Genomic DNA, 23,769 nt, shown 5'->3' on the forward strand with positions numbered 1-23,769 from the left:
AAGAATAAGATTCAATGTGAGGTAATCATTATCATAGAACTATAATTCTTAACTAGCCCAGTACTACCTAAAAGGTCACCTTTGACAAACCTGAGTTCTGGAGCCAGACGTGCAGCAATCAAAGTTTCATCCTTATGATACTTCTTTTAAAACAAGCATGAACCTTACTCAGATCAAAAATACCAAGACCTACCTTATACCTAGCTATACGGAAATCTTGTTCAAAATCCTCTCCGCATGCATTGGTCGTTGCTCCAGTCAACACTAACTCCTGTTCATTTACTAGCAATGCAGTGGTACATAATTTACTAGTGATAAGAAAGGGATCATTCAATTAAAATTTTAGAAAATAAATGGAATTCATCTGTTCACAAAATGCAATCTACTTCAAAATGTGCCAAGCGTGCCATAATTTAACTAAAAAGTGCTCATTATTCAAACACATCTAAAATTGTCTAAAATGTGATTAGAACAGGATCCAGTCTCTAAGTGACTTCAACAACCACTCACAATATTAGTCCACATGTTTTGGGATGTTCTGCACTCCGAAAAGTTTTGAGAAATGTTTCTATATCTCTTGAATAACCCAGGATCTAATATCACTCCTAATGATATAACATTTATTATTTGGAATTATACCAGATGGTATAATGTTGTTCTATGAACAAGCTGTTGTAATATCCTATACCACAGTTCTTGCAAGAAGATTGATTATGCTCAACTCAATCCTAATCCACACTCTAAAACTCTATGGGAAGAAGATGTTCTGTATTATCTTAATTGGAGAAGATCTAATATTCAGTAGTTGTTGTAGTAGCAGCAGCACAGTATTTTCACATGTACTGAGTACTTAGACATTTGAGGATCTGTTCAAATTTTTTTCAGAATTTGACAAAAACTCATGAATGCAATTTTAAATTAAGAACACTAGTTTTGTCCTGAGCCCTTCTATTTTATTTACTCACTAGCTGAAATACCCAGCGTTGCCCTGGAGGAAAATAAAGTGATTTTTTTTTAAATTGTTTGATAAAAATATAATAAAAAAAAACACACTTTAAAAATAAAAATAAATTAACAAACAATGAAGACTCACTAATGTGCTTGTCTTGCGGTCTTGTATGTATGTTATCATCCAGTTGACGCTTGGAACCGGCCAGCTCTATTTAATTTCAAAAGCAACAGGGGCGCGGTGGTGCTCAAACATAAAGAATGCTGGCAGCCACCTCCAGTTCACCCGCTGGTGGTCGTTCCGAGTGTCAACTGGTCGACAACATGCATACAAGACCGCAAGATCACACTCCACCCTACCCGGAAGGGCAAGGGTTAGGGTTGATTTCATCCTACAGCATTTTTAGTCGACCAATGAGAAACATGTGTACCAAGTTTCATGAAAATCGATCCAGCCATTTGGAAGTGATGCTGAAACATACATGCATATACACACACACATACATTGACTTTTATATATATAAATTTACTTTGTATGAAGAACCACTTTAGATGGGGCTCATTGGTCAGCACCAGTTTTCTGTGGGGATGATGTCTCTAAATTCTGATATAACTCCCAGATGCAAGACTGGCCTTGTGCTGTAGGTTGGCTGGAATTTGGTCCAGATTTGAGAGTGATGCCTTAATGCAAATATGTTACTATTATTTCATCTGTGAGTGTCTAGCAACTACAACAAATTCATATACAGTAAATGGTGGTTTCTTTGGTCAACAGGATGTCAGGTAATGATTCTGCAATACTAGTAGGAGATTTTAATGCTTTTGCTGGAAATGACAGAGACACCTGACTTGTTGCGATTGAGATAAATGGTCTTCTATGCTTGTCATACATCCATCCATTATCCAACCCGCTATATCCTAACTACATTTCCATAAAAAATGCATTTCCTATGCATTTCTTTAATTTTCTTCAGTAGGTGACTGACTGTTTAGCTGAAAGAATTCTGCTCAATCAACTTTACTGGTACTTTTGACAATATTGAAGACCTGAAGTATCACCTGCCCATCCTTATTCAAAATTAAACAGGTTTAATATTCTTAGCCTGTCAGAGTGGAACACATCATTTAGTTCAGGGATGCACTTGATTCCTCTTCTCTGCACAGATTCAAGTCTTTTTTGTAATGTGGTGACTAGAACTGCACTCATCACTCCAGTTGTGGTCTCATAAGGGTTTTGTAACTTCCCTTGACTAGACAAGTAAAAGATGAAAGTCTTTCAAACATTGCTTGTTGGTAGACCTCCAGTTCTGAATGAAAGGTGTCGGTTGGCTATAACAGCTGCCTCTATAAAATGTAATGATGGAAACCCCCAGGTTAGGAGGTTGGTAAGGCAATGGAAAATGGCAGGCTACCTCAAAAAGGTCATAGCAAGCCATCTGTAAATTCTAAAGGAGCAGAAGCAACACTGCCAAAGCAATTGTTTGAAAATCTCAACTAAGTAGATGACTGAAAAGTCTAATAATATTGCATAAAGTCTGTGCATTTTTGCTTTTATTACATAGTATGTTTATGATAGCTTTAATTTTTGTTATATACAGTATTTCCAACCATCTGAGCTATTGAAAAGAATGTTTAACAAGGTTTCAAAAGAATTGTACATTTGGCTTAATGTTAACTTTTAATCTCCATCTAATGCCATGCAATTGAAAAACATTTAAATGAATTACATTTTAAGCACCTTCAGGCTAATCATACATTTCAACAAGCCAACATTCAACTTCACTGACTTACTTATTGACTTACTATGTGTCTACAGAAAAGGTTTTGGTTTTTTATATAGATTTTAGCATATGATTGGATACGAAAAAAACAAAAGGAAAGATATAAGGATATTTACCTTTTAGAATTCTGTCTAAGCCGCAGGCACACCCATAATATACATCATGTACTGTATATGAGATGATAAATCTACAAACACTGACATGAAGCAAGAAATGCAGGGATGCCAAAGAAATAAACAAGTAAAGCCATACTGTACTCATCAATAACAAACACATTGTTTAATTCATTATAATTCCTTTCCAATTACTAAGTCACTGAGTCAGTTCAGTAAATAATATTTTAGGTGGTGATGTTTGCATTATTACACAGCTTAGAGTGCAATATTGGTTACCAAATTCTAAAGAATTTTTCATACTTGTAACAAAAAATGGACACAAGTGTAGTGAGCTGCTATATGGAAAATATATTAAATCACAGAAATTGGATTGAGAATGTTTAATTTTTTTTCTTTGGTTTTGAATATACATACATTTTTCAGCACTACAGTGAACTTTTTCTGTAATTAACTTGAAGAAGAAACTCCTTCCATGTACACTGGTATCTTTGTACAATGTATCTTGTTTTTCAGATAAGGTTTTATAGATGTCAGCTGTAAATATGTAATTGTTTATGAACACCATCTATTTTATTTGCATGCAGAAGAGAATGTTTTCCTAAATAGATAATCTCTATTTTCTAGCATGCCATTTTAAGAAGATTGAAAGGTTTTACTTCCTGCTGACCTAATCTGTTTTATTCCTGCCTCAATTTCCAGACAGAATCTGTATTATGTAGATAAACTGTACAGATTTTGGAATATCCATGTGCTTTTGAATGGAATTGTGGAGACTTTATTGACTTTGTTTCTTATGCTTATTTTTTATCTGAATTATTATCTATATACATGTGAGCGATCTATGTATTAACTTTTCAACAAAATTTTTTCCCTACTGTTCTTTTTCCTGTGTATTCCTGGCACAAGTATGACATTTTTATATTTTTAGTTTAATATTTTATGCTTATCTTATGATGCTTTTGTTAAATTATATATGAACTACAAATGAACCATGCGTTGCTTCTTAAGTTTATGCTGTTGTTTGTTAAGGCATTAACACGGTATATTTATGGGGAAAGTCTGCTGCCTTTCAGAGACTAAAGCCCGTAACTATGCCAATATTATCAAATCAACATTAGCTGGTCACTGGTTGTTCACTTGCATATGTAAATAAACTAAACCTTTCTTGAAATTTACTGTTATTTTCAAACAATACCAACCTTCTCAAGGTCAGTTTTTGTATCTGCCCATAGTAAGCACATAACCTTCTGGTAGTTTCAGTGATCTGTATTTTTCAATCACTGTTCATCCATCTGTGATTATTTTAGGAACAAGCCAAAGGAGATACTTAGCTAAGTTGTATAGAAACTGATATGACTAAAAGTCCATTTTTTCCATTTCTAAAATCTTACTTCACTGTGCACACAAGTTTCATCCCAAGAATGAGAATAATACATAATTGAGACTTGCATACAAATGCTGATCTCAATTCACATATAAATCAATAAAGAAAATGATCTGTGACAAATATAAAACATAATGGAAATAGATTAAATAAACCTGACAGCTAAAATGGGGACTATTTGGCAGCATCAGATAAATCACAGGGCAGCACAGTGACTTGATGTAGTGATTGCATGTTCACTCTGTGGCTATTTTTTTTTTTTTTGTGAGGAATCCTGTTTTCATCCCACATCCCTGCTACATGTAGGTTACATTGAATGGCAGTTTTAAATTGATCAGTTATGAGTAAGTGAAAGTACTTCATTGCACTCAGCACTTCAATAGCACCCAATTCAGAGCTGCATTCTGCCTTTGTGCTCTAAGATGCCAATACAACTCCCAGTTCTTTTTGATCCTAAAATCTGACTAAGCAGACTTCATAAATAAATGTGTAGAAAAAAAGTAATTGCAGGAAGACCCAATTAACAATGCTAAATTTACAAGCCAATAAAACTGTTCATACTATTAAAGGTATCTCTCCATTATAATAAAAAAAATCCTAGGACGAGACAAGACTTTTTAGTTTGTGACGAGACGTGACTATTTCAGAGAGACACTTTCATGTCCCGCGAGACAAGACATTGTGCCAAGAGATTTAACCACACCTGGGTTTGGAAATAAAAGACAAAGAGTAGATGACAAAGTAGAACGTCGTAAAGAATTCAAAAATGTTGGCATGATACACATGCAGACCAGGTTAGAGATAATGAAGGTACTAAAATTTGAAAGTCTCAAAAAAATGATAGTAAAGATTGCATTAGCGCAAACGGAAATTATTACTCGGTGAAATAACGGAACAGCGAAAAAGAGATCAAATATATTGTTTGGATTTAAACTTTGAAGTCAGAGACTTGTACATCATCTAATTTGTTTTGCCATCAGGGAAAAGTAGTGTTTCTTCCCGATGAAGAGGCGTATCCACAAGAATTAAAAGATTTGTTGTTTGGTGAAAGTGAAATCCACATAAGTGAGCAGCAGAGATGCAAAGTGGCTGGTGCAAAGCGCAAGCCTGGGGGGTTGGCAAGTGAAGCGAACAGGGGGCAAAGCCCCCAGTACCTTTAAATACCAATTTAAATTTTAAATATAGAAATTTCTAAGGTTGAACGTTTGACACAAAAACTCATGTACCCCTGGCCTGTTGGTCGCAATCAAAACTTATGCTGTGACATATGTAATGTGGCCCAAGAAATGGAAGATTGAGGCACAGAAGAGCTGAAATTGGGCTTTGAGTCGCACTCATGGCTTGTAAAGACATGGCAACGTGCATCTCTGTATGCTGCCTGAGAGGATATGCATTGCGGTGTGCCCCACTGATGTGCAACACAGCCGCATGCACCACTGACAGGCAACTCCTCCAGCATGCAACATGCTAAATGGCTGAGACAATGAGTAAGGCCAATCACTTGCACCCCTAGTCTGACATGAACGCAACCCATGAATTAAAGGAAGAGCAACCTCGGCAACAGAACACCATTACAGTCATGTCAGCAGAATGACTGGGAGTGTTCTGTTTTATGAGAGGTGCATGCTCCACCTGCTCCAATGTGCATTTACAACACATAATTGACAGGAAAAGAAACATGCTATTACTGTAAGTGCTGACAGTGACTTGCATAACACCGGCCAGCTGATCCTCTTCATCGCTCACGTGCATAGACTGCTGAACTGGGTGAATCACCCAGGCTAATTTTAGCCTATAGTGATATGCCACCAATTTCAGTGAAACTGACTCTGCAAGAAAACCTAGAATTTCACTTTGCAAAAAGAATCAATAAATTATGACATTTATTGACCAATCAAATATGCCGAGTCCATCCAGGAGGAAAGGTATTTTATATACAGTATATCACGCCACTCCCCATATAATCATTACATAAGCCATCTTATGGCAACACCGACACAAGGACTACAATTCCCGTCAGGCGCTGTGGTGGATGATTTGATTAGCGCTTACAAACTTTAAATAGCAGTATTATCAAAAGTAGGATTTCATCAAAGATAGCAGCGTCTGCATTTTTTTTATCCTCAAGCACTTTGGGATAACAATTTCATTGCCTTACTGTATTATTTATTGCCTTTACCCCATAGTACATCTTCTTTCATTGTGGATTGTGTTTAGTCATGTTGCATTTACAAAAGACACTTTTCCTCAGAAATGTTTGGGTCCAAAAATGGCTTATGTAGTGTTGCCAAATCTTTACGCTGTTCCTTTCTTTCTACCAAAAAAGAATAAGAAATTTTTAAAAACTCCCAAATAACTGTTTTCAGCGAATTTCACTTTTGCAACATCAGACGTGAAATGTAATATATTTGAAAGAAAATCAGCTGTTTGTCTTATTGTTACCTATTATGATGGTCTACTTGAAATAATCTATGAAGCACGAGTTGGGCTGGTGCAAAGTGATTGGTCAAGTGTGCACTTCATGACAATAAATCTGAAATGAATTGATTACATGTTTTTTTTTATAAATTCACAGACTTGTGTTTTTGAAAAAGCCAACATATATATAAGTTCACAATACCAATCAACAACTAACTTCACATAAACATCACCACTGAGAAATATACTACCAAAAAATTAAATTAAATTTTAAAATTATAAGTTTAAATTTAAAATTTGAACTGTTGCACGCATAATAATGAGTACTGAGAAAAGCGCTATATAAATGTAATGATTTATTTATTTATTTATTTAATAATCAAAAATGGTATATTTTATTAAATATTTGTATTTTTTTTCTGTTCTCAGTTTACAACTATAGATTACTACAGTAGTAAACAAGTCATGTACATATATGTGTATTTGCTATTGTAATTTATATTGGTATCCATTAATATGTCTTTACAGTAACCATCTCTTTTAAATATGTGTAAATTTTATAATACATAATTACAGAATGTGTAACATTCATTTAAAGAATGTTTTTTCAAGATTTTCGATAGTACATCAATATACAGTATATTGCATGTAACAGCAAAATTTAAAATAGACACCATTCTTGGTTAAGTTAAAAAGTTATTTCTCTAAAAATGAATAGTTTCATAAAGTATCTATCTATCTATCTATCTATCTATCTATCTATCTATCTATCTATCTATCTATCTATCTATCTATCTATCTATCTATCTATCTATCTATCTATCTATCTATCTATCTATCTATCTATCTATCTATCTATCTATCTCTTGTCAAGGAAGAACAATCTCTCAAACATTATTATTGAATATATGTATCTACTTTAAAGATGTTATATGAACCACTATCATTTCTTGTTATACTGCATGTTATATAAATTGATCCATGTGTTACCATATGTACGACACATACAGTATTTGCTATTAATGAAGGACACATTTTGAGAAAATTCATAAAAATAAAAATAAATCAAGGGAAGTTACTTTCAACTCTGTTATGATTCCCAGTACTGTAGTTCTGGTGACTGTGTTCCAAAAACAATTAAAAGCTATGCAGAGAAGGGAAGCCAAAACCATCCAGACTCAAGAGTTCCATTCTTACAAGCTGAAAGACTTAAACTTATTTAGTTTTAAACATGGATGGGCAGATGAATACTTCAGATCTTCCATGGTCAAAAGCATCAATAAAGTTGGTCTAAAAAATTCTTCAGTGAACTGCCTATTAAAAAACAGTGGTAATTAAAAAGGTGAAATGGAAATGGAAAGTATTTTTTAAAGCTGAATCTTGAACATCCATGTGGTAAAATAAAATACTATAACAAACATCACAGATACCAGCACTTTACAAAGTTGTTGTTCATATACTGCATTTGTTTTATGGATAACAGCTTTTTAAGAACTCGGTTTCTTGTGATCTTCTTTGTACTTTTTCTTAAAAAAGAATAATATAAGGATTGATGGCATTAAAAAATGAAAATATTATGCTCTTAAACTCGTTGGGTTCATTTGTATTGGTAGTTGTTACTATTAACTGAAATTCATCCGGAAGTAAACAAATATTCTTTGGCCCAAAAAATAGCAGAGTTATTATGTTGCAGATGAATATAACAAAACATTAGGAATCTATTAAGAAAAAAGTCCTAAAAACATGTTGCTAGGTCAAGGTAACTACAGTGTTACTTTTTATGGTAAATGTCTTGTATACCTCTGGATCACTGGTGACATTCAGAATCAGTCCCCATAATTCTGCACGTAATTCTGTTGGAGAGCCTTGTCGAATATACTGTTCTGCAGCAGCGCTGTCTTGATCAGCAAGAACTGCAGAAAAACATATTCATTAATTATAAATATTTCAAAGAATTGGGAATGACTAAATTATTATTTTGATAATAAAAATTAAATAAGTAGCAACAACTTAAATTTGAAGTTGTCCAGATATACAAAACAACATTTATTTACTGTATATTGCACATTTTCATGAAAGTAGTGCAAAGTATTTTACAATAATAATAGCTAAACAGATCTACAAAAGAAAGTTAAAAACTAAAGAACAGTTGTTCAAAATAACAGAGAAAAAAGTAAATGAGAAAAGGTGAAATTAGTCTCTAGAAACAAAGGATAAGTTAACGAAAACAGGTAACAGTTCAATTAGTTCAGATCACTTAAATGTCAAAATTATACTTCAAAAAGGTTTAACAATGGTACATTACAGAGGAGGTGTTTCAGAAAAACTTGCAATTTTAGCACCAAGAAAAGCAGTGCTTCCATTAATAATTGTCATTTTTTTGTCGAACTAACAACTATAATTATCTTGGCCCAAGGCTAAAATCTCAGAATGGAAACTATACAGAATACACGAATCCTCTTAAAGAATGATGTTGTTTTATTCATTAACAGATATACATAATTATTTCAACAATATTTTAAAAATGTAGAATATACTGATTAGAATAAATTACTGATACTGACATCAAAAGACTAAGACTGTTAGCTATGCAACTTCATAGTTTAACAAAATTAAAAATGTGACGCCAGCAGGTTTCTCCAACATGACACCTTCCAGATTACACCAATAAAAATGAAGCAGAGCAGATATGGGTAAATTATGAATTATAGTACAGTAATGTTTTGATAAGCTTTAAAGCAATTCAGATTGCCAATGCATTTTGGAATGAAACCACTGGAATACTACTTGGCGCTTAACAATATTAGAACAGAAAAGCCAAAAGACCATTGCTGAACTCTACATTCATTGGAATGAGGTGCAAATTTTATTTAGTCTGCTAGGCACACAGTGGTTAACACTATTACTTCACAGATACAGTGGGTTCAAATTCCACAATTGGAATTGTCCATTGTCAGTGTAAGGAAGATTCAAAGCTGTGTTTGACTAATGGGGTTTTTCTCCAAACATTCTGATTTTCCTCCAGCATCCCTAAAAAAGTGCAGTTAGGCTAACTGGAAACTCTAAATTGTATTTGTTTCAGCTTTGGGGTATGTGTGAGTGAGAGTGTTGCGCTGCAATGGACTGGTGCTCCATCCAGGATAAGTTTGTATCTTGTGTTTAATGCTGCCAGGATAGGCTATGGTACCTTATGAACCGGAACTGGATTAAACAAGTTTGAGAATGTAATGTTTTAAATAATTAATTATAACACAACAAATATACAAATATTAAATATAGGCATCATGGCTATAATGAGAAGGAAATTAATTCAATTTTTTTTCTAGCACTCTTTAGTAAGTACAGGCTCAGAGCACTTGCATAAGTTTGCATCTACAGTATAAAGCAATGACAAAAGTAATTAAATCATTCATCATTTACATATATGAATATGATTTTATGCCAGACAAATCAGGTTGAACACACAGTAAAATGGAGATAATTTAATTCATATTAATATATTATTATGTCAAAAGAAGTTTATTAACATTGCATTTGAGATATTGTCAGTTGGCAATTGTGAAAAGAAAAACAAAAACTCTAGAATTCTTTGAGAAACTAAACCTTTGGAGCATCCACCAGGGGGCACATAAGCTCCCCAAGACCTGACACAACAGACACAGGCACAACTCCAGCACACACAAGTCTTTTATTTTTAGTGGTAAACACTTTCCTCTTTTGGTTTCCCACCTGTCCAGCACAGTGCACAGTCCAACACAACAATCAACACAATGTGCCAAGCACTTTGTCTTCTCTCTTTTCTTCCTCTGTCTTCCCTTTCGCCTCCACTCCTCCTGGCAAGCTTCATCCTCTTCCTTCCATCTCTCGCTCCCGGAATGAAGGTAGGAGGCTCTTTTAAGCTGCATCTGGGAGTGCGCCAGGTGGCTCATTAGGGAGGTCTGGAATCACTCCCAGATGTGGTGAGAGCCCAAAGTGAGGCACTGTAGCTCCCTCTGACATCTGCTACAGAACCTAACAGGGCTGTGCCAGACTCCAACTCCCATGGTGCCCTGCAGGGATCCAAGGTGCCACTGCAACCCAGGGGGGCTGCCATGTAGCGCTCCGGGAGAGGCAGTGCCCTGTGTATATCTGCTCCCCCAGTCCATTCGTCACTATATACTGTATATATAGTTTTTTTTCTAATATGAACTGTTACCGTTTTTTCGTGTCTGCCGCTTCTAAAGGAGGGTGACAATGAGTTAAATTCCAATGGAAGTTTTTCAAATGTTGATGAGCAATAAGTAAAAGGTATCACTGAAAACCACCGAAAACAAAAACAGCAAAAAAAAAAAAAAAAAACAGGACAGTTTTTTTTTTTGTTTTTTTTTTTACAATGTTTCTATTTGGGGATCATTGTGCAAATGTGCACAACTGAGCTGCGACCACAGAACTAACTGCTCTGTGGATGATTCATTCAAGCATTTCAAGGTCACTTCGTTGTAATGAAAGTATCTGCTGAATGTACTTCGTAGTAATGAGATTTTAATAGACTAGTGTCATATGGGGAGACAATCGGAACCATAAAAATACTTCACTGTAATAAAAATTTTGTTGTAGATTTATTCGTTGTAACGGAATTTTACCTGTAAATATATACACACACACATATATATATATATATATATATATATACACACACACACACACACACACACACACGTACAGTGGTGTGAAAAACTATTTGCCCCCTTCCTGATTTCTTATTCTTTTGCATGTTTATCACACAAAATGTTTCTGATCATCAAACACATTTAACCATTAGTCAAATATAACACAAGTAAACACAAAATGCAGTTTGTAAATGGTGGTTTTTATTATTTAGGGAGAAAAAAAAATTCAAACCTACATGGCCCTGTGTGAAAAAGTAATTGCCCCCTGAACCTAATAACTGGTTGGGCCACCCTTAGCAGCAATAACTGCAATCAAGCGTTTGCGATAACTTGCAATGAGTCTTTTACAGCGCTCTGGAAGAATTTTGGCCCACTCATCTTTGCAAAATTGTTGTAATTCAGCTTTATTTGAGGGTTTTCTAGCATGAACCGCCTTTTTAAGGTCATGCCATAGCATCTCAATTGGATTCAGGTCAGGACTTTGACTAGGCCACTCCAAAGTCTTCATTTTGTTTTTCTTCAGCCATTCAGAGGTGGATTTGCTGGTGTGTTTTGGGTCATTGTCCTGTTGCAGCACCCAAGATCGCTTCAGCTTGAGTTGACGAACAGATGGCCGGACATTCTCCTTCAGGATTTTTTGGTAGACAGTAGAATTCATGGTTCCATCTATCACAGCAAGCCTTCCAGGTCCTGAAGCAGCAAAACAACCCCAGACCATCACACTACCACCACCATATTTTACTGTTGGTATGATGTTCTTTTTCTGAAATGCTGTGTTCCTTTTACGCCAGATGTAACGGGACATTTGCCTTCCAAAATGTTCAACTTTTGTCTCATCAGTCCACAAGGTATTTTCCCAAAAGTCTTGGCAATCATTGAGATGTTTCTTAGCAAAATTGAGACGAGCCCTAATGTTCTTTTTGCTTAACAGTGGTTTGCGTCTTGGACATCTGCCATGCAGGCCGTTTTTGCCCAGTCTCTTTCTTATGGTGGAGTCGTGAACACTGACCTTAATTGAGGCAAGTGAGGCCTGCAGTTCTTTAGACGTTGTCCTGGGGTCTTTTGTGACCTCTCGGATGAGTCGTCTCTGCGCTCTTGGGGTAATTTTGGTCGGCCGGCCACTCCTGGGAAGGTTCACCACTGTTCCATGTTTTTGCCATTTGTGGATAATGGCTCTCACTGTGGTTCGCTGGAGTCCCAAAGCTTTAGAAATGGCTTTATAACCTTTACCAGACTGATAGATCTCAATTACTTCTGTTCTCATTTGTTCCTGAATTTCTTTGGATCTTGGCATGATGTCTAGCTTTTGAGGTGCTTTTGGTCTACTTCTCTGTGTCAGGCAGCTCCTATTTAAGTGATTTCTTGATTGAAACAGGTGTGGCAGTAATCAGGCCTGGGGGTGGCTACGGAAATTGAACTCAGGTGTGATACACCACAGTTAGGTTATTTTTTAACAAGGGGGCAATTACTTTTTCACACAGGGCCATGTAGGTTTGGATTTTTTTTCTCCCTAAATAATAAAAACCATCATTTAAAAACTGCATTTTGTGTTTACTTGTGTTATATTTGACTAATGGTTAAATGTGTTTGATGATCAGAAACATTTTGCGTGACAAACATGCAATAGAATAAGAAATCAGGAAGGGGGCAAATAGTTTTTCACACCACTGTACATATATGCATACAATTAGGTCTGTAAGTATTTGGACAGTAACACAATTTTCATCATTTTGGCTCTATACGCCAGTACAATGGATTTGAAATGAAGAAATAATTACATGATTGAAGTGTAGGCTTTCAGCATTAATTCAGCTGCTGAGCCATTTTTATACATGGCCCCGCCATTTTCAGGGGCTCAAAAGTATTTGGACAATTGACTGACAAGTTTGTTCTATAACCAGGTGTTGGCAGTTCCCTCATTATTTCATTAACTATTAAGCAGACTGAAGGTCTGGAGTTGATTCCAGGTGCGGAATTTGCATTTGGAAGCTGTCGTTGTGAACACTCAATATGTGGTCCAAAGAGCTGTCCATGCAAGTAAACACAGGCCATCATTAGGCTGTGAAAACAAAACATACCCTTTAGAGAGATAGCAGAAACATCAGAAGTGTCAATTGATAACATTCAGCCAAACCAAGAACACTCTCCAGGATGCAGGCCTATCATTGCCAAAGTCTACAATCAAGAGAAGACTTCATGAAAGTAAATACAGAGGGGTTACCACAAGGTGCAAACCATTGGTAATCCTCAAGCATAGGAAAGACAGATTAGACTTTGCCAGAAAATATTTTTAAAAACCAGTCCAGTTTTTGAACAGTTATCTCTGGATATTAAAATCAATATATACCAGAATTATGGATAGAGAAGAGTATAGAGAAGAAAAAGAACGCTTCATGATCTGTAGAATACTACATCATCTGTGAAACATGGTGGAGGCAGTGTTATGGCAAGGGCATATGTGACTGCAATTGTGTGTGGATCAGTGGTGTTTATGGATGATGACATGACTGTTGGCAAAAGTTGAAGGATGATTCCTGAAGTGTACAGGGCTATACTGCCTGCTCAGATTCAGATAAATGCTGCAAAACTGATAGGTCAGCGCTTCACAGTACAGATGGATAATGGGACAAAACATACTGTGAGAGCAAACTAAGTGCTTTTCAAGGCAAAGAAGTGAAATATTCTTCAGTGATCAGGTCGCTCAACTGGCCTCAACCCAACTGGACAATATGGGGACCATGTACAAAAATATCAGTCTTTTCTAAATGGCTTATACAGTGATCCCTCGCTATATCGCGCTTCGTCTTTCGCGGCTTCACTCCATCGCGGATTTTAAATGTAAGCATATGTGAATATATATCGCGGATTTTTCACTGCTTCGCGGATGTCTGCGGTCTACAGTACATGTGCTTCCTCAGTTGATTTGCCCATTTGAATTGAAACAAGGGACGCATTTGAATTGAAACAAGGGACGCTATTGGCGGACGGCTGAGAAGCTACCCAAATCAGAGCACGCGGTTAAGTTCCTGTGTGCTGCTGATTGGCTCAGCGACGGAGTGTTGCATTAACCAGGAAGTCTAATCTCACTCATTCAACATTAACGTGCACAAGCGCCAACAGAGGATGCAAATGATTGCAGAAAAGGTAAAAGTTTTGGATATGTTGAAGGAAGGAAACAGCTACATGATGAGTCCACGATTCTTTTTATTTAAAAAGGAGGAAAAGCATATAAGATCTACGGCCGCAGTGTCTTTTAACCAGGGCGCAAAATGAGTTGCAAGTGGACGTGATAAGGCAGTAGTCTGGATGGAATCTGCTCTAGGGATTTGGATTGAAGAGTGATGGAAGAAGAACAACGGCGGTGCTAAACAGTCGCCTGAAGAGGCTCCTTTAGAAGAGCTGTAACGCTCTCCTTTGTTGTGCAGTAAAATTAAACTCATCGTTATCGGACAAGTCGTCATGTCATTGTTGGTAAGTAACCATAATTAATTATTTACTTACAGTACTTATTACATGTACATAGTTTAGTGTCACTGTACACACATTTTACTGTATACAATTTTTCTTGCGTTGTATGTATTTATTGCTGGTGGCCTGTCTGTCGTAATGGCTGTAACATATGTGATGTCGGAGACGCTTGATATCTTTAAAATAATATTTAGGTTTTACTGTATGTAATTACATACATAATTTCAACGAATCTTACCTAATATCTAAGAGAATACAAAGGGTTTATGCTGTATAATTGTGCGTGAAATGTTTGTAATAGTGTGGGAGAGTTTATAAGGGCTTAAAATATATAAAAATAACCATATAAACATATGGTTTCTACTTCGCGGATATTCTTATTTCGCGGGTGGCTGTGGAACGCAACCCCCACGATGGAGGAGGGATTACTGTACAATGCTTTTGTTAAACGCCTTAAATACTTCAATCACATCTTGACTGCTTCATTTCAAATTGATTGTGGGGGCAAACAGAACCAAAATTATGAAATTTGTATCACTGTCCAAATACTTATGGACCTGTGTATGTATAATGTGATGGAAACCGGGCCATCAGCAAGCCCCAAACCTCCAACACAGACACATGAAGAGTCCCGGGTTCAAATAAAGGTGTGTTTATTGAACACAAGACACAATACCTCCACAAAGTAACAAAAAAGCACAGGTTTCTCTCTCCACAATCTAATTCTTTTCTCAATATTCTCTCACCACCGCACTGCCCTCCTCCAGTTGAGGGTTGCCCTACATCCTCCCAAGCTCCAACTTGCTTGGAAAAGGGAGTGCAGTCACTTTTATTATGGGCCCAGGAGTACTTCTGGTGCCAGGGCAATTGCCTAATGGAAGCACTTCTGGGTCCTGTAACAGGGTGCTTGTTTCCCTCTAGTGCCCTATTGCGGCACCCAGTGACCCCAGCTGGGCTGCTCTGCTGGACTACATCTTCCAGCATGCCCTGCTGGTTTCTCACTTGGCACTGATATCCAGGGCCGCTGCAATCTAGTGTGCTAGGGGAGTAAAAACCCCCCAGTGACACTTCTTTTCAGTGGCTGTCCATCCATCCCTTTTGGTCCTTCCTTCCAGGTCTGATCCCTTCTTTCTCCCCGGCTGGGAAGCGTAAAATACTGTTAGGAACCTCCCGTCTGGGTATGGAACCATCCCCTCTTCTGGCCGGGATGCCCATCCAGCACATGTGCCATCTACAATGTATAATTATACATAATGTACATATATTATATACTGAATGTAGGTATTAATCCACAAGGGGAGAAAATGAATTGCATATCTTAAAATAGTTTTTTTTTTAATTCCTAAATGTTTGACAGCCTATACCAGCTGTACACTTGGAACAAACATCTAAAACACTTGCAACAGGCATACAAGAACATCTCAACACTCTCAGAAGGAAGGACCCACAATCTCTGATATACAAAGTTCAACAGGACACACGTTTAACTGGGACACTGTGCAAGTAAAATTCAGGACTAATACTGAAAGTGCCAGAGAGCTGGCTGAATCATGGTTCTCAAATGAAAATGCCATTAATAATAATAATAATTCATTACATTTATATAGCGCTTTTCTCGTACTCAAAGCGCTATCCACACAGGGAGGAACCAGGAAGCGAACCCACAATCTTCCACACTCTCCTTACTGCAAAGCAGCAGCGCTACCACTGCGCCACCTGTGAGGACATTAATAATTAACATATATTTGGACAGGAACCCAGCATATGCAGGCTTAAAAAGAATGATACTCACACAAAAGACTTTATGACCAACACCCTCTGAACCCTTCCTTATTGATCCACCCCCCCTTGCAACCCCACCCCCTTATTTGTTATATATTGTCTTTGATTCCTGTATGTCTAATCATTTCCCTCTGATGATGACACCTGGTAGGTTGTCGAAAGCTTAGGAATAAAAAACTAATTAAAGATACAAGATTTTCTCCCTTTGTGGATTACCAGCTATAAATATGCAAACAGTATCACAGAGCTTCAGTTCTATATATCTCATCCTGGCCAGGATGGACAATAATCTCTTGCCTGGACTGGATGCCTTAATGGAAGGACCACTGGAATGGAGACAAACCCGGCCAAAACACCTTATAATCTTCATCCGAGCTGGGACTGGTCTAGAATCGATGGACTGGCTAAGTGTGGATTCCGGGAACAGATCATACCCCCAAATGTGAAGTAGCAGTGCTCCTCAAGGCTGATCCCACCTTCACGGTTGCATGGTAATTGGAGTGAGAATGTGCAATCCTGTTGGAGTCCTTGGGTACCTCCAGAAGGTGCCATTGGGGAAAGACAATACCGGTTTCCAAGTGACCCAGAAGGTCCCCCAAACAGCAATATGATGACACCAGAAGTAGTCCTGGGTTTTGATTGAAAAGAAGGCTGCTGCTCAGATTTGGGAGTCAGAGAGTTGGGAGACAGCAGGTGACACTCTTGGAGGAAGGAAGGAAGGAAGGAAGGAAGGAAGGAAGGAAGGAAGGAAGGAAGGGGGAAGAATTTGACTGAATTGTGTATTTCTGGTGATTTGGTTTAATAAGCATCTTTTATTAAACCGAAAATTGTGCTGGGCAATTCTGCTCAGTGGCATCCACTTGTGGGATAGATAGATAGATAGATAGATAGATAGATAGATAGATAGATAGATAGATAGATAGATAGATAGATAGATAGATAGATAGATAGATAGATAGATAGATAGATAGAGTGCATCCAGAAAGTATTCACAGCGCATCACTTTTTCCACATTTTATTATGTTACAGCCTTATTCCAAGATTGATTAAATTCATTTTGTTCTTCAGAATTCTACACACAACACCCCATAATGACAACGTGAAAAATGTTTACTTGAGGTTTTTGCAAATTTATTAAAAATAAAAAAACTGAGAAAGCACATGTACATAAGTATTCACAGCCTTTGCCATGAAGCTCAAAATTGAGCTCAGGTGCATCCTATTTCCCCTGATCATCCTTGAGATGTTTCTGCAGCTTAATTGGAGTCCACCTGTGGTAAATTCAGTTGATTGGACATGATTTGGAAAGGCACACACCTGTCTATATAAGGTCCCACAGTTGACAGTTCATGTCAGAGCACAAACCAAGCATGAAGTCAAAGGAATTGTCTGTAGACCTCCGAGACAGGATTGTCTCAAGGCACAAATCTGAGGAAGGTTACAGAAACATTTCTGCTGCTTTGAAGGTCCCAATGAGCACAGTGGCCTCCATCATCCATAAGTGGAAGAAGTTCGAAACCACCAGGACTCTTCCTAGAGCTGAACGGCCATCTAAACTAAGCAATCGGGGGATAAGGGCCTTAGTCAGGGAGGTGACCAAGAACCCGATGGTCACTCTGTCAGAGCTCCAGAGGTCCTCTGTGGAGAGAGGAGAACTTTCCAGAAGGACAACCATCTCTGCAGCAATCCACCAATCAGGCCTGTATGGTAGAATGGCCAGACGGAAGCCACTCCTTAGTAAAAGGCACATGGCATCCCGCCTGGAGTTTGCCAAAAGGTAAAAAAGAAAATTCTCTGGTCTGATGAGACAAAGATTGAACTCTTTGGTGTGAATGCCAGGCGTCACGTTTGGAGGAATCCAGGCACCGCTCATCACCAGGCCAATACCATCCCTACAGTGAAGCATGGTGGTGGCAGCATCCTGCTGTGGGGATGTTTTTCAGCGGCAGGGACTGGGAGACTAGTCAGAATAAACAGAAAGATGACTGTAGCAATGTACAGAGACATCCTGGATGAAAACCTGCTCCAGAGTGCTCTTGACCTCAGACTGGGGCGACAGTTCATCTTTCAGCAGGACAACGACCCTAAGCACACAGCCAAGATATCAAAGGAGTGGCTTCAGGACAACTCTGTGAATGTCCTTGGGTGGCCCAGCCAGAGCCCAGACTTGAATCCGGTTGAACATCTCTGGAGAGATCTTAAAATGGCTGTGCACTGACGCTTCCCATCCAACCTGATGGAGCTTGAGAGGTACTACAAAGAGGAATGGGCGAAACTGGCCAAGGATAGGTGTGCCAAGCTTGTGGCATCATATTCAAAAAGACTTGAGGCTGTAATTGCTACCAAAGCTGCATCGACAAAGTATTGAGCAAAGGCTGTGAATACTTATGTACATGTGATTTCTCAGTTTTTTTTATTTTTAATAAATTTTCAAAAACCTCAAGTAAACTTTTTTCACGTTGTCATCATGGGGTGTTGTGTGTAGAATTCTGAGGAAAAAAATGAATTTAATCCATTTTGGAATGAGGCTGTAACATAACAAAATGTGGAAAAAGTGATGCGCTGTGAATACTTTCCGGATGCACTGTAGATAGATAGATAGATAGATAGATAGATAGATAGATAGATAGATAGATAGATAGATAGATAGATAGATAGATAGATAGATAGATGCATTTCTGGGTATTCTGGTAAAAGGGAAATCAGTCAAGTCCAGCAAAGTAAAACTTTACAAATCAAGCGTCTAAGTGTTCTTATTGTCGTAATTACATCATGGACACCTAACTCTTTAATTTCCCATGTTGTTTACATTCATTAAATGCATATAGTTAATATTTATTTTTAACACAACTGCCCTTTTGCCACATAAGATTGCTGTCTCAGTTTGCATTGGTTCTTGCTTTGTGCCCAAAGCTACTGAGAGAGGTTCCGGCTACAGACAACAATTTTAATTGAATAAGTGGGCTCAAAAATGAATAAATTGAAGAATATCAGAATATTCCTAATTTTAATTGCCACTTATACAACTGTATTATTTTTTGTAAAATCAGATGGATCTAATTTTCTTTTGTAATCATTCAGTTGTCATGTCAGTCATTCTCTAACCCACTTTATCCTAACACAGGGTCACAGGGGTCTGCTGGAGCCAATCCCAGCCAACACAGGGCGCAAGACAAGGAAACCCATGCAGACACAGGGCGCGGCACGGTGGCGCAGTGGTAGCGCTGCTGCCTCGCAATTAGGAGACCCGGGTTCACTTCCCGGGTCCTCCCTGCGTGGAGTTTGCATGTTCTCCCCATGTCTGCGTGGGTCTCCTCCGGGTGCCCTGGTTTCCTCCCATAGTCCAAAGACATGCAGGTTAGGTGGATTGGCGATTCTACATTGGCCCTAGTGTGTGCTTGGTGTGTGGGTGTGTTTGTGTGTGTCCTGCGGTGGGTTGGCACCCTGCCCGGGATTGGTTCCTGCCTTGTGCCCTGTGTTGGCTGGGATTGGCTCCAGCAGACCCCCGTGACCCTGTGTTCGGATTCAGCGGGTTGGAAAATGGATGGATGGATGCAGACACGGGGAGAACATGCAAACTCCACGCAGGGAGGACCCGGGAAGCAAACCCAGGTCTCCTTAATGCAAGGCAGCAGCGCTACCACTGCGCCACCGTGCCGCCCCTCATTCAGTTGTTATTTACAACTTTAACACTTATTACAAATAATTTACCTAGCGCCCTGGCACATACAGTGGGTGTATATTTTAATATTATGAAAACATAAAAAATAATTCATATGTTTTCTACATTTGGCAATATGTGCACTTCAAAACATTTTTCTTTACTCTAAACCTACCATTCAACAGCTATCTGAATTGTGGACAAAGATGCATGGGGTTAAAAAAAGTATTAAAATAACAGTCATTGAATGAAAAAACAATACCAGTGAAAGCTTGTAGACACAAAGTAAAGGACTGTAAAACATACTAACTGATTTAACTATTTACTGAAGAAATGGTCACAGAATAATCTCAGCTCAATGTTTAAAAGCATAAAAGTATTTACGTATCAGGATAGCTGTAATGATGCATTATGTTTGCATAGCAACATTTACTCAAAAATACCTGGAAATGATCTCAAGTGATCACATAGACTTCTTATTTTTGTATCTTTCTAACAAGGAAACTGCTTGTTCTTCAGATTATGTCGTTCTATCTACAGACAGTTACCTAGTAACAGTCATTAATACTTTTTACTGAGAATTATTGTGACATTACGTTTCATTCTCTGAAAAATGTTTACCTTTCCTTCCAATGCGTGCATGTTCATTTTCAAATATGTCTAAAAATGAAAAGAAAACATTTTAGTCATCTACTCTGTGCAAGCTCTTATATATGAATTGCACAAATAAGCACACTGAAAGTAAACAAATATTTTATTTGTAACAATCTAATATAAAAAGTATAGAAGATTTCCATTCACCTAGGTTTACTAACATGATAAAGTCATTTTTGAACTAATAAATATAATGTATTAAAAACTTAAGTCCCATTATTTTAGAAACTTAAATGCTGTAAAATTAAGATGGGTTGTGTGTCCTTGTAAACTATGGCTCTTGAATCAATCATTCGATTGATCAAGATTTACAGTACAGTGTCTTTTATGATGTCAGTCATCATAGAGTAAAAACAGCAAAGAATAATGTGATGCAGAAAAATGCAATTTAATTCAAAACACAGTAACACAAAACACCTTCACATTTAAAATAGGAATATTAGGCAGACTTCACTAATGCTACAACACAACCAGAGTTAAGTACATTACTTGTAATTCTGAATTAAGAGTGAGCTATGTGAAGCTTATTTTAAATTAAGCAATGTCTGTAAAATATCAATTTTTTTTTTAATTTTAAATATCAAATATTATAAAAGGTAAACTAACACTTTGCAATTGAACTAGTGAGCACAAATGCTTTAAAAGAATTTTCATGGAGAAATAAAAAATAGTTTGAGTATCAAAACAAATTTACTAACCTTGAGGCACTTGAGAAGACTCTTCAATCCCCAACTGTCCATAGCCCAAACTTAATTCTGAAAAAAACTCTCTCTGCAAAACAAAGTAGTACATTTAGTGTGTGTATATTATAAACACAGCAAATCATTACATAATTAGCATTAAAAGTCGCTAACTCCATCATTTAGGAATGATTAATATTCATTAGAAGACTAAGACAAAAATAAATGTTAAGAAAAATAAGGGCAGAGTAAAATCAGGCACGACATCTCAAACATGGAAATCTGGAGAGACCTATACTTAAGTAAATCTTTGAAAGTATATATTTTGTCAACAATTCAACTGTTTTATTTCAATACTAAAAATTATTATTGGATTATTTCCTACAAGGTACAACATTATACTGTAATGGAAATTAATTTAATAAGTGGCTTAGCTGGCATTGAAGAAGGTACTGAAAAATATCTGCATCTCACATTTGGATAATTGTAGATTTGGATATTAAGCATTTCAGGAGATTTAATAATTATACAGTTGTTACTTATCCATCCATCCATCCATCCATTGTCTCCCGCTTATCCGAGGTCGGGTCGCGGGGGCAGTAGCTTGAGCAGAGATGCCCAGACTTCCTTCTCCCCGGCCACATCTTCTAGCTCTTCCGGGAGAATCCCAAGGCGTTCCCAGGCCAGTCGAGAGACATAGTCCCTCCAGCGTGTCCTGGGTCTTCCCCGGGGCCTCCTCCCGGTTGGACGTGCCCGGAACACCTCACCAGGGAGGCGTCCAGGAGGCATCCTGATCAGATGCCCGAGCCACCTCATCTGACTCCTCTCGATGCGGAGGAGCAGCGGCTCTACTCTGAGCCCCTCCCGGATGACTGAGCTTCTCACCCTATCTTTAAGGGAAAGCCCAGACACCCTGCGGAGGAAACTCATTTCAGCCGCTTGTATTCGCGATCTCGTTCTTTCGGTCACTACCCATAGCTCATGACCATAGGTGAGGGTAGGAACATAGATCGACTGGTAAATTGAGAGCTTCGCCTTGCGGCTCAGCTCCTTTTTCACCACGACAGACCGATGCAATGCCCGCATTACTGCGGATGCCGCACCGATCCGCCTGTCGATCTCACGCTCCATTCTTCCCTCACTCGTGAACAAGACCCCGAGATACTTGAACTCCTCCACTTGGGGCAGGATCTCGCTACCAACCCTGAGAGGGCACTCCACCCTTTTCCGGCTGAGGACCATGGTCTCGGATTTGGAGGTGCTGATTCTCATCCCAGCCGCTTCACACTCGGCTGCGAACCGATCCAGAGAGAGCTGAAGATCACGGCCTGATGAAGCAAACAGGACAACATCATCTGCAAAAAGCAGTGACCCAATCCTGAGCCCACCAAACCGGACCCCCTCAACACCCTGGCTGCGCCTAGAAATTCTGTCCATAAAAGTTATGAACAGAATCGGAGACAAAGGGCAGCCCTGGCGGAGTCCAACTCTCACTGGAAACGGGTTCGACTTACTGCCGGCAATGCGGACCAAGCTCTGGCACCGATCGTACAGGGACTGAACAGCCCTTATCAGGGGGGCCGGTACCCCATACTCTCGGAGTACCCCCCACAGGATTCCTCGAGGGACACGGTCGAATGCCTTTTCTAAGTCCACAAAACACATGTAGACTGGTTGGGCAAACTCCCATGCACCCTCCAGGACCCTGCTAAGGGTATAGAGCTGGTCCACTGTTCCGCGACCAGGACGAAAACCACACTGTTCCTCCTGAATCCGAGGCTCGACTATCCGACGGACCCTCCTCTCCAGGACCCCTGAATAGACTTTTCCAGGGAGGCTGAGGAGTGTGATCCCTCTGTAGTTGGAACACACCCTCCGATCCCCCTTCTTAAAGAGGGGGACCACCACCCCGGTCTGCCAATCCAGAGGCACTGTCCCTGATGTCCATGCGATGTTGCAGAGGCGTGTCAGCCAAGACAGTCCTACAACATCCAGAGCCTTGAGGAACTCCGGGCGTATCTCATCCACCCCCGGGGCCCTGCCACCAAGGAGTTTTTTGACCACCTCGGTGACCTCAGTCCCAGAGATGGGGGAGCCCACCTCTGAGTCCCTAGGCTCTGCTTCCTCATTGGAAGGCATGTTAATGGGATTGAGGAGGTCTTCGAAGTATTCCCCCCACCGACCCACAACGTCCCGAGTCGAGGTCAGCAGCGCACCATCCCCACCAT

At 38.7% G+C, this 23,769-nt stretch overlaps 1 protein-coding gene across 1 annotated transcript in view; it reads right to left on the reverse strand.

Moving 5' to 3' along the window:
* tbc1d19 (TBC1 domain family, member 19) overlaps positions 1–23,769 on the reverse strand; it is a 168,427-nt gene that overhangs the window by 60,613 nt on the left and 84,045 nt on the right. Inside the window, exons 9-11 of the mRNA XM_028802001.2 lie at positions 21,560–21,632; positions 20,829–20,867; positions 8,448–8,560 (exon numbers count right to left, since the gene is read on the reverse strand). Coding sequence (XP_028657834.1) covers positions 8,448–8,560; positions 20,829–20,867; positions 21,560–21,632 — 225 coding nt within the window. The remainder of the gene's footprint in view (positions 1–8,447; positions 8,561–20,828; positions 20,868–21,559; positions 21,633–23,769) is intronic.

Source organism: Erpetoichthys calabaricus, chromosome 5, assembly GCF_900747795.2.
Source record: "Erpetoichthys calabaricus chromosome 5, fErpCal1.3, whole genome shotgun sequence".
NCBI lineage: Eukaryota > Metazoa > Chordata > Cladistia > Polypteriformes > Polypteridae > Erpetoichthys > Erpetoichthys calabaricus.